We start from the raw sequence: 12990 nt of genomic DNA, 5'->3' as shown, positions 1-12990 counted from the left end.
GGCCCAGCTGTTTTAACAGCGTCAACAGTCTGAAAACCACTGCAATAGAGATAGTCCCCTACTCTTGGAAGTAACAATTCAAGTTTTCATTTTGTAGGATTAGAAGAATAGTAGAGGGGGAATGGTCGAGGATGTGTGTAAATCTACAATGGCAGACCAGGGGAAGCCCAGAATGAGCAAGAGAAATCTTTGCTATGGGAAACAAATGAAACAAACAAGGGGTTTCTACCTATTATAGAAAATGGCCTTTAACAAATACTATTTATTTTTTCTTGCCTTTTTAATGCAAGAAGGCAGGGCCATCTCATTCAAAAATTCCTACTCTTTGCATTCAGAATAAGGTGCTGTTTGAGTATTCTGAGCCTGTTATTCCAGAATTAAGATGCTACCCCAGTACTTTTCAGTTTGAATATGTTCTAAAGTCCAACTTTATGCCCCATTTGATTCTCCTGGACACTCAATGGATGCAAAGGTTGGCAGGCTTACACTGGCTATAGAGACTTCAGTCTTTTCCACTCACAAATCTGAAAAGAAAGCACAAAAATAACCATTTAATTGCATACTTTTCTTCTGGGAACAAAAATGGTTATTCTTTTTAATTATCAGTTAAACAAAGGTATATTTTTCCTCAGGGAGACTGAAGAGGTTTCTATTTTTAAAATATATGTATTCATTTTTAAGCTCTGTAATGACATAGTACAAAAATAGACACATATCCTACATTAATTTCAACTTCTCTATTAACTTTGTAACTGTAGACAATTCACTTAAGTTGCTGAGTTCATTTTATCTATAGCATGAAGTAACAGATATAGCCATTCAATTATTTTTTATTAAAATTATGAAATGGCCTTAAATTGATAGGTATGTGAAAAATATAGTATTTTCACTATCAGTTTAACATAATGCTTGCAGCTTTTATTTTTTTCACTAAATGTATTGTTTTATATGTATGATCTTTATAAACTTCTAAGTTTTTTAACAGGAAAAAGTGTGAAAAAATATGTTGAAAGTATGATACTTTTTAAGGATTGTTCAGAAATATTTTAGCATGTCGTTTAAATATTTTTGTTTCACAATAAATAGGAAAATATTGGATTGATCCAAATCTTGGATGCCCTTCAGATGCCATTGAGGTTTTCTGCAATTTCAGTGCTGGTGGTCAGACATGTTTATCTCCTATCTCTGTGACAAAGGTAAATTCTGAATTTAGCATATATACTGGTACTTGCCCACTATCAGTAAATAGTGAGATTTAAAAAATCTTCCACTTTAAATAATTATGAATTTTATGAGTGGAAGCAAGATATTCTCTACCATATATGAGAAAGAAACTTTGGTTTTTAAAACTAATCCTGTTAATTCTTGACATTTTGATTACGTGTTTTTATGACTGGCTTAGTTTGGCTTACTCTACTGACTATGCTTTTTAAATCCCTTTTAAAAATGTAAAACATATGTTTTTATGCTCATGCATTCATTAGGAAATTCCAAAACAGCTGCAGTGTTTGTATTCAGTAATCAGTTACCTAAGGTTTTTACTGAAAATGACATCATCATCATTAAAAGAAGAATTCTGCCACAAAACTTGCTATTTTGGGTGACTGGGAACAAAAATAACCTCCCTGAAATATCCACTGGGTAGTATTTAAAACATATGTATAATTCTATAAACTAAATGTTTAGAATGAACAAAAGTTAGTTTGGTACAACACTGGGTATTGTAACAAGCGTTTCTCAATCCTAAAGTTTGCTGCTGCTGCTGCTGCTGCTGCTAAGTCGCTTCAGTCATGTCAGGCTCTGTGCGACCCCATAGTCAGCAGCCTACCAGGGTCCCCCATCCCTGGGATTCTCCAGGCAAGAACACTGGAGTGGGTTGCCATTTCCTTCTCCAGTGCATGAAAGTGAAAAGTGAAAGTAAAGTTGCTCAGTTGTATCCGACTCTTCGCAACCCCATGGACTGCAGCCTACCAGGCTCCTCCATCCATGGGATCTACCTATAACATATATCAAAGAAACCAAAACTACATTTCTTTCTTTTTCTGGTTAACACCTTGGCCTTCTCAAAAACTAATTTTTCGTGGACAAAGAAGTGATACATGGACCTACTGTGTGTTTTTTCCACCATAAGAAGGCATCAGCTAAAAAGTACAGTGTGTCAGTGTCTCCAGCTGCTTAGAATTAGACTGTCCTCTTCTCCTGAAACGCTCCCCCTCATTAACCAGGGTGTTTCATCCACTTATCTCATTAGGCATTCACCACTGTTACCAAAAGCAGAACAGGGGAGGACTCTTCTATTTCTGTGGAATATGTATAATGCTAATGAGGAGCAGTAAGATCGCCTTACTTCCAAACTAACCACATAATCACCCTCATGCCCCTGCTTTTAGCCCAGGATTTTTATTTGGGTTATCATGGAAGGAAAGGAAAGAATGGAGTACAAAGAAGATAAAATCAGTGAAGGAGCCATATTCCAGTTCTTTCCCTGGCTGAATCAATTCCCCCATTTTTCCCATCCATAAATTCAACCTTAGAAAGACTGCACAGGTAATGGAAAGAATAGTAGACTTGGAATCAGGGACCTGGATTCTAATTTCTGTTCCTCTGAAAACCTGGGAAATGATACTGTGAACCACCAGAAAGCCCACTCCTTGCCAGGCACTGTGCTAACTAAACGACACTTGACAACTCACATCCTTGTAACAATCCTGTATTGCTGTTATACCCAAACTTGCCAATAAGGAAACTGGGCTTAGAAAGGCTCCATATTTCACAGGTTTGTAGTTCTCATCTACAGAATCAAAGAATTTGAACTGCTTCAGCTCTAATGTTCCTCATGATGATCCTTCCATGTTTTCATCCTTATGCCCCTCCCCTCCGCCCACCTTTCCTCTTCTTCTCTTTCCCTACAGTTTTTTTGTTGTTGTTCTATTACCTTATAACTGATATTCTGATTTGGTGACTGGAGATTAGTATAAATTCCTCAGTAGGAACCACTTCTATTCATTTATGTTATGACCATACCCCTGTTTGAATAATGCTAAAATGATGATGATGTCTAAAGCTACAGAAAAATCTGCTTCCTTGTCCAAATCTAGAAACTTCTTGCTCCAGTACTATCTTACATTGTCCACCTTATTAGTTAATATTTGTTCATGCATTCATTCATGCAATAAACAGCGTATTGACGACTCACTGTATGACCAAAACTGCATTAGGGGTTGGCTAACACAAAGATTAAGATTCTTTGTCTTTGTCTTTAAAGGCTCCATAATTAAAATAATTCAACCAATTAATTATCACAACTTTTAACTTATCATTGAAAACTAAAAAAATAAATCTTCAAATGAAATCACAGACAGAATTTCAGATTTTTATGAAAGAAATTTTAAGCAATAATCCACAACAAGTTATTAATGCATCTTAAATGACATTATACAAACTTTTTTTTAGTCATATTTAGTTGCCTAGTGATAAGCTAAAGCCAGCTTATACTGCTCAGGAGAGCCTATTTATTTTAAGATCTCTTGTGAATTCCGTGTTAAGTGACACCACCTTGATAGCCTAAAATCAGCCATGGTAGGAGTATTTACAACTATGGAAATTCAGAATTGCCCTTGCAGGGGTGGTGGTTAAGCATTACCAGTACACCACTGACTGGCACTTAAATGTCCTAAAAAGTAGCTTTCTCAAGCCTGCCTTTTAAGGACTTTGTTCAAGTTTCTCCAAACTATAAATTTTTCAGTTGCCATATCTCATAACTCACATATTGTTTCAACGACATTAGTTGGAGTTTGGAATCGGGAAAGTCCAGATGAACTTCCTTCATTTACTGAGCTCAGAAGCCACCCATATCATCACCATTCATTGTCTAAACACTCCATTGTGGACAAGTCCTCAGACAAGTGGCTCAGGATTGACTCTTGGTTTCAAGGGATGGAATGGTCAGATTTTTGAAGAAAACACTCTACTTGAACCTAAAGTGCTTTCAAATGACTGCAAGGTAAGGGAATGGCATGTTTAGATTTATTCAATATAACTAACTTAAAATTGATTAGACTATATATAATTAACATAAGAGTAAAATTATATAATTAATATGAGAGTAAGACATTGCAACTTGAAGCTACAGAAGAATAAGTTTTAATGTGCCTAATGTGTAATAACCATACATTTTTCATAATCAATTATTCATTTATATCAACTTTTGTCACACCCATTGGTCATCCATGGAGTTTTATGGGCAAAATGAGTGTTATTAATGTATTAATTTTTATTCCCCATATGAAATAATTATAGATGATAGCAGATGGAGCATAAGGGCCTGTAGACAAATGTTTTCTTTTGTATATTTTTACTGCTGTGATTCTGCATCTCATTACTTCATGAAAAACAGGTTACAGAGGCAAGTCAGGTTTATTTCATATTTGTCAGTCCCCATAACCTGATGCTAAATAATGGGCAAAATGGCAGTTTGACTCTAGAAATCAGTGTCTGACATAGCCCATTGTTCCTATTAATTTTAAATAATAATGAAGAGTTTATAATTTTAAAACAAGGTATTGTAGAGCAGGTGTTGGCAAACTACAATCCACAGACCAAATCTAGCCCAGCATTCACTTTACTAAATATATGTTACTGAAACACAGCCACGCTCGTTCATCTCTTTATTATCTAGGGCTGTTATCACACTACAGTGGCAGAGTCAAGTATATATGACCCACAAAACTAAAAGATTTATTTCTAACCCTTTACAGAAGAGTTTGCTGATCCCTATTATAGAGTTATCCACTTACATATCATTAACTTCTTTAAGGAGCTTGGTTTCCTGCTCTTGTGTATCATGAAGCCCATGATTTAACATGTCTTATATTTTGAGTGCTCTAGTTTTTCCCAACTAGAGTGCTTTACTTTTTCACATTTCACTTTCAGATAAACTACACTTGCATATTTGAAAAATCATAAAATAAATAGTCATAAATATATGGCTTACTCTCTGTAGGTGAAGAAATCAGCATTACCAACAAAATTAACTTTCACAATTTTGTCCAGAAACTTTTAGTGACCCATTACTATTTCTGAGACACAATCAAAACTTACCAGCAGTTAGAATAGTCAGGCCCCAACCTATTTTTCAAGCTTGGGCTTTCACTGACTGTGTACCCTGAACTCTGGTCAAACTGATCTATTTATAATAATATCAACAACAATTCCTACTACTAATTGTTGGAGACTTATTAGATGGCAGGTACTGTGTATTGCATACATTATTTAACTATAACAGCTCTATGAAGAAGTTACTATTAGTATCATTTTATAGGTAAGAAAAACTGAAGGCACAGAGGTTAAGTAACTTGTTCAAGGTACAGCAGAGCAAGAAATCAACCCTAAGTGTATACAGTTCCAAAGTCCACACTATATTGCCAGGGACTTTTAACGGAAATCTCACTTAATCCTCACTAATTCACATTTTATATGTGAGAATACCTATACCTGGGTGTCTATCAAAATCTGTGCACTTAAACCCCATGCTAGGCTTATTTTCACAACCACTTTCTATCTTTCCAACTGTTTTGTTTTTTCCTATTCATGTCATTCCCCTTCTCTGAAATGCTGTTCTCTACCCCTCTAACCAAGTGGAAATTGTAGGCATACTTCAAGGCCTATCTTCAGTTCTGAATATACAAGGCTTTTCCCTGACTGTTCTAGTTGGAAATGAGGAACTCAGCATTCACGCTCTATATTCGTTATGATGCATGTCATATATGGCCTTATATTACAGCTGTTTGTTTCTCCTCTCCCTGACTAAATTTATAAGCTGCAAAAACTCAGAAGCCAGAATTTACTCATCTTGGTATTTCTCAAGAACTGTAAGAAACTGGAGGATTACATTTTATTCAACTGTGCCAAAAATACTTAGTCTTCAACAAATATTGTTTGAGACTTAATGAAGTTACAGAGAATTCTAGCCTAGTTATTACCTCAAGGTTATGACTTTGGTAATTTATTTTCTGTGAGCTTCTATGCCTTAACTTAAGATGGAATTTATAGATTGAATAATCTCCAAAGTTCCTTCAAATTCTAAAATTTATACCATGATAATTCTGTGAATGAGTAAATGAACAAACTTCTGTATAAAAATCTTCACAAAGCTAGATAACTGTTTCTCTATTTTGTTTTCCTGAAACTTAATCAGAGCATAGTTTTTATTTTATAATAGAATTTACCCTCCAAAAAAGAGCATACAGTAATAAAAGGAAACAGAAAGGCCTAGAAAGAAAGGAAAGGAGGAATGAAACTATATAAACAGTAACCACGGAATGGAAAAAAAGAAACCTAAAATATAATTCAACATAATTATAATTTACTTGTACTGAAGGGATTCTGCATATTTCCTGCCTAGAGTACAGAGAGGGTAAGCGCACTCATTCCCTTTTATCCACGACAAGTTTCCATCCTGAAGCATCAGTCCCAAATAAAGGAAAACAAAGTGGTTACTACTCACATTAGAAGCAGGGCATATCTGGTCCAATGATCCACAGACAACAGAAACAGGAAGCCTCAAGAAAAATCAGAACACACAATGCCATCTAGAAAATGGAATAAGCGTATATTTTCATTTACTCATAGTAACTGTTACCCATTCATTGAGCACTTACTCTGTGCCAGGCATTATCTAGGTACTTTCTATTCATTATTTCTAATCCTTAAATCTATACCATCTATGAAAAGACATTGTCTGCTGCTAATGGAAATATTACAGATCAAAGCATTTTGTTCTTATTTTTCAGATTCAAGATGGCAGCTGGCATAAGGCAAAATTCCTTTTTCACACCCAGGACCCTAATCAACTTCCAGTAATAGAAGTACAAAAACTTCCTCATCTCAAAACCGAACGGAAGTACTACATTGAAAGCAGTTCCGTATGCTTTCTCTAAGGTCTCTGAATTAGTTCAGAATGCATGCTATTGGCCAGGTAATTGTTGCAGAGGGAAAAATAAAGACAGCAAGTTACTATTGGATATCATGAAATGCATGGAATAAAGCATTGGCTAAACTTTAAAGAATCTCAGGAAGAAAAGACTTCCTCCTAAGAAGGAGACAAGGCATTTTTTTAAAGGACTATAACTGATAAAGTATTTAATTCTTTGAAAAATTATATTGATCTGAGCTTTAGAGAATTCCCTAGAACTGAACATTTATAAACATGGAATTCTTCAGGGTATTCTATATTTTTTGACTATCTGAGAGCAAAGTACCTATTAGACAGCTGGAGATGCAAAGCACTATGGAGCAATACTGGCTAATGCTCCCAAATGTGCAATGCTTCTGTCTAAAAACTGCAAGCCACAGTCTAATATGTCTTCTTTTCCCAAATACTAAGCTGTATTCAGGTCCCCAGTGGGCATATACATCTTAGCCGGTGGTACACTACCTCTTATGTGTTGCCTTTTTGTGTTGCTTGGTGCTCTTTCTAAAACAAGGTGCTTGTGGCTTTCATAAACTATTTTATTTCTTTATTCGTCTTTGTCATTCTTTAAGAGTGTATGTACTGGTTACATCAATATATGTTTTGATTGTTAGTACTTATTTTAATTTGTTTGGTCATATACTTAATAACAAGTAAAACATTATTTATGTGAAGTTCTTATTTTAAAATTCTCTTTGTGGATATAAAATCAAAGCTAGCACATTGTAACCTGTGCTTAAACACAAGAGAATTGGGAGGGGGTTTTATTGTTTATGTTTAAATTGCTGTAAAAAATATTATAGGCCAGCTACATCCAGTAGTAGGTTTGGGTTAGAGTTTAGGGGTTGTGATATACTATTTTAAAAAATCCATGATCATCTGGAATGATATTTTGTGTATATATATTTTGTAAAGTTGTAATTCAGCAAATCTTTTGAAATTGCTGCTGTTTTAAATTATAAAAACTTTGTTTCTGTTTCATAGAAATTACATGTGTTTTAATAATTCATTGATTTTCTTTCATCATTCTTAAATTTAATGTGTTGGGACCTAAAAGAATTCAATTTACCAGTCGTTAAAGCAACATTCAAGAAAACAAATACAGTCATTTGCCATTTAAAATAGGCTAAGTTCAGACTTTCCTTGAAAGAGAAATGTTAAGCATTAAAAATATGATACCTTTTGGTATATTGAAAAGCATGTACATCTATTATAAACATAACATCAAACCACACTTACCTATCTATAATAAAAATGTGCTCTAATGTCTTTTTTGGTGCTTTTTTTTTTAACCATACCCTTTTATTATGTAGGACAGCCTCTTTCGCTTAGACCTTCCGTACTGTGTATATTGCACTACTAGAAAATATCTATTATACACCTATAAAAGGATTATAGGGCCTATTTCCTACTTAAAATTAGGTCATGGCATAGAAACTCTCTCTCATATAGTCAACTGATTTCTAACAAGGGTGCCAAGACCATTCAATGGAAGAAGGACAGTTTTTTCAACAAATAGTTTTGGGAAAACTGGATATCCATAATGCAAAAGAATGAAGTTGGACCTTTATCTTACATGATATACAAAAATTGATTCAAAATGATGAAAACTATTACTGTAAACAACATTTGGGATAATATCAAAAATTTTAAAAGTAACATAAAATGTATCAAAGTCCTAAATGTAAGAGCTAAAACTATAAAACTCTTAAAACTTAGGTGAAAGGCTTCATGACATTAGATTTAGCAATTAATTCCTGGTTAGGGCACCAAAAGCACAGTTGACAAAAGAGAACAATAAACTGGACTATAGCAAAACTTAAAATTTCTGTGCCAGGGACACTATCAAAATAGTAAAAAGATATCCCACTGAATGGGAGAAAATATTTGGGCATTATATGTTCGATAAGGGATTACTATCCAAAGTATATGAAGAACTCTTAAAACCCCAAACCAAAAAACAACAAAATACCCTCAAGAAACCCAAAGTAAAAATGAGCAAAAGACTTAACAGGCATTTCTCTGAAGATACACAAATGACCAACAAATGAAAAGATGCTCAACATCACTAGTCATTAGGTGCAAATCAAAACCATAGTTAAATACTATTTTGTACAAATTAAGATGGTTATTACTGTCCCCTCAAAATAGGAAAATAACAAGTGTTGGTGAAGATATGAAGAGACTGTAACCCTTATAAATTGCTGGTGGGAATGTAAAATGGCACAACTGCTGTGGAAAATAATTTGGCAGTTCCTCAAAAGTTACATGTAGAATTACCATATGTGATACAGTAATTCTACTTCACATATATTCCCAAAAGAACTGAAAGAAGGAATCAAACATACTTTTACACCAGTGTTCATAGAAGTATTATATAGAATAGCCAAAAGATGGAAATAACCCCAGTGTGTATCAATAGATGAACTGATGAACAAAATGTGGTATGTACATACATTGGACTATTATTAAGCCTTGAAAATGAAATTCTGGCATATGCTCAAACATTGATGTACCTTGAAAACTTTATGCTACATGAAGAAAGGCAGACAGAAAAGGGTAAATATTGTATGATTCCATTCATTTGAACTACCTAAAAATTCCTAAACAGAAAATATAACAGAGGTTTATCAGAGGCTAAATGAGGTAAAAATAAATTATTTTTTAATGAATAGAGTTTCTGTTTGAAATAATGACAAATTTCTGGAGATGGGTGGTAATGACAGCTGTACAGCAATATGAATATACTTAATACAACTGAATTATATACTTTAAGTTGGTTGTTTTAATCATTTTATGTTGTATATTTTACCACAATTTTTCAAAATGGGGCTATGGCAAAGATGTCAGATTTCCTGCTTGAGAAATAAAAATGTTTTTAAAAGAGCCAAGACTGATTCTCAGGTGGCTTAGACAGTAAAGAGTCTGCCTGTAATGCAGGAGACCCATGTTCAATCCCTGGGTTGGGAAGTTTCCCTGGAGAAGGAAATGGCAACCCACTCCAGTATTCTTGCCTGGAAAATCTTATGGAGGGAGAAGCCTGGCAAGCTACAATTCATAGCGTTGCAAAGAGTCAGACAGGACTGAGCAACTTCACTTTCACTTTTGCTTTCAAGACTGATTCTAAATGTAAGAACCCACAGTTTATACTCTGGTTTCAGTTTATATCCTATACCTTCTGTTCTCTCCCTATACACACAAAAAACTTTATATCAGAGGCATAAGTGATTTTCCTAGATCTCATTTCAGAAATATATATAAAATAGAAATACCTTAACTTTGTGTTCATGTTTTGTTCCTGAAATATTAAATTTAAAGCAAATTTTAATCAACTTAATTATAGGTGGTATAGTCTGGTAGTTAAGAATACTCTGAGGATTAGCTATGGACTTTGGGTATATTATTTATTCTTCATTGTCCCAATTTCTTCACTATAAAATGGGGATTATAAAAGTAAAAATCAGTATTAAGGTTTTCCAGAGAAACATATAGTAGGAGAGATAGACAGATGAAAGGTAACAGATAAATTGATGATAGATGACTATAAAGATATAAATATATATATTTAATATACATAGGGCTTTCCTGATGACTCAGCAGTAAAGAACCCACCTGCCAATGCAGGAGACGTGGTTTTGATCACTGGGTCTGGAAGATCACTGGAAAAGGAAATAGCAACCTACTCCAGTATTCTTGCTTGGGAAATCCTATGGACAGAGCAGCCTGGTGGGCTACAATCCATGAGGTCACAAATTACCCTATTGTAAATGGATTAAATGAACCAACTAAAAGACACAGACTAGCTGGGTGGTTACAAAAATAAGACCTGTACATATGTTGTCTACAAGAGACTCACTTCAAACCTAGGGACACTTACAGTCTGAAAGTAAGGAGATGGGAGAAGGTATTCCACGCAAATGGAAATCATAAGAAAGCTGGAATAGCAATACTCATATCAGACAAAATAGACGTTGAAACAAAGACAGTTTTAAAAGACAAAGAAGGCCACTACCTAATGATCAAAGGTTCAATCCAAAAAGAAGATAATAACAGTTATATATGCATCCAACATAGGAGCCCCTCAATGTCAGGTAAATACTAACAACCATAAAGGGAGAAAATGACAGTATTAAAGTAATAGGGGATTTTTAATACCCCCCTTTTGTCAGTGGACAGATCATTTGGACAGAAATTAAAAAGAAAACACAGGCCTTAAGTGACACTTTAGACAAGTTGGACTTAATATTTATAGAGCATTCCATCCAAAAGCAGCAGACTACACATTCTTAATCAAGTGCACATGGAACATTCTCCAGGATTGATCACATGCTGCACCACAAGGTGAGCCTTGGTAAATCTAAGAAAACTGAAAACATATCCAGTATCTTTTCTGACCACAACACTGAAATAAAAAACAACAAGAAAAAAACCTCTAAAACACACAAACACGTGGCAGCTAAAGAACATGCTACTAAACAACTAGTGGATCACTGAAGAAATCAAAGAGGAAATTTAAAAATACCTGAAGACAAATGAAAATCAAAGCACAGTGGGATGCAGCAAAAGCAGTTCTAAGAGGGGAGTTTACAGCAATACCTCAAGAAATACTTTTACAACCTTACCTCAAGAAACAAGAAAAATCTCAAATAAATAACCTAACCTTACACCTAAAACAACTAGAGAAAGGACAACCAAAACCTAAAGTTAGTAGAAGGAAATAAATCATAAAGATCAGAGCAGAAATAAAACAGAGACAAAGAAAACAACTGTAAAGATCAATGAAACTAAAAGCCAGCTCTTGGAAAAGATAAACAAAATAGAAAAAGAGGGGGAGGACTCAAATGAATTAGAAATGAAAAAAAGAGAAGCTACCATTGACTCCACAGGCATACCAAGGATTGTTAAGAGACTACTATGAACAATTGTATGCCAATAAAATGTAAATGGGGAGGAAATGGACAAATTCTTAGAAAGGAACCACAACGAAATAGAAAATTTGAACAGACCAATCACAAGTGCTAAAATTGAAACTGTGATTAGAAACTTCCCAAGTAACAAAGGATGTCACCATTAACCCCACCATAGAGCTGCCAGATCTTACACAAGACAGGGAAATAGACTCTTGAAGGGCACAAACAGAACCTTGTGTATACCATGACCCAGGACAAAAGATCAGTGACCCCACAAGAGACTGACCCAGACTTGCCCAGGAATGTCCAGGAGTCTCCAGCAGCGGCATGGGTCAGTGGTGGCCTGCTGCAGGGTTGGGGGTACTGAGGGTATAAGTACATGCATGGGATCTTCTGAAGGAGGTCACCATTATCTTCATTACCTCCACCATAGTTTGGCCCCAGGTAAATAGCAGGGAGGGAACACAGCTCCACCCATCAATAGAAAATTAGACTAAAGATTTACTGAGCAAGCATGGCCCCGCCATCAGAACAAGACCCAGTTTCCCCCTCAGTCAGCATCTCCCTTCAGGAGCTTCCATAAGCTTCTTATCCCCATCCATCAGAGGGCAGACAGACTGAAAACCACAATCACAGAAAACTAACCAATCTAATCACATGGCCCACAGCCTTGTCTAACTCAATGAAACTATGAGCCATGCCTTATAGGGCCACCCAAAACGGACTCATGGGGGAGAGTTCTGACAAAATGTGGTCCACTGGAAAAGGGAATGGAAAACCACTTCAGTATTCTTACCTTGAGAACTCTATGAATAGTATGAAAAGGCAAAAAGATAGGACACTGAAAGATGAACTCCCCATGTTGGTAGTTGCCCAATATGCTACTGGAGAAGAATAGAGAAATAACTCCAGAAAGAATGATGATGGAGCCAAAGCAAAAACAACACCCAGTTGTGGATGTGACTGGTGATGCAAGTAAAATCTGATGCTGTAAAGAGCAATATTACATAGGAACCTAGATGTTAGGTCCATCAATCAAGGTAAATTGGAAGTGGTCAAACAGGAGATGGCAAGAGTGAACACTGACATTTTAGGAATCAGTGAACTAAA

At 35.2% G+C, this 12990-nt stretch overlaps 1 protein-coding gene across 1 annotated transcript in view; it reads left to right on the top strand.

Moving 5' to 3' along the window:
* Nucleotides 1-8235, top strand: part of COL24A1 (collagen type XXIV alpha 1 chain) — a 396719-nt gene extending 388484 nt beyond the window's left edge. Inside the window, exons 59-61 of the mRNA XM_018045691.1 lie at nucleotides 1087-1196; nucleotides 3788-4003; nucleotides 6792-8235. Of these exons, the coding sequence (XP_017901180.1) occupies nucleotides 1087-1196; nucleotides 3788-4003; nucleotides 6792-6938 (473 nt within the window). The 3' untranslated portion in view covers nucleotides 6939-8235. The remainder of the gene's footprint in view (nucleotides 1-1086; nucleotides 1197-3787; nucleotides 4004-6791) is intronic.

This window comes from Capra hircus, chromosome 3, assembly GCF_001704415.2.
Source record: "Capra hircus breed San Clemente chromosome 3, ASM170441v1, whole genome shotgun sequence".
Lineage (NCBI taxonomy): Eukaryota > Metazoa > Chordata > Mammalia > Artiodactyla > Bovidae > Capra > Capra hircus.
Note: the sequence above shows the minus strand (reverse complement) of the source record. Positions and strands in the feature narration are given on the sequence as shown.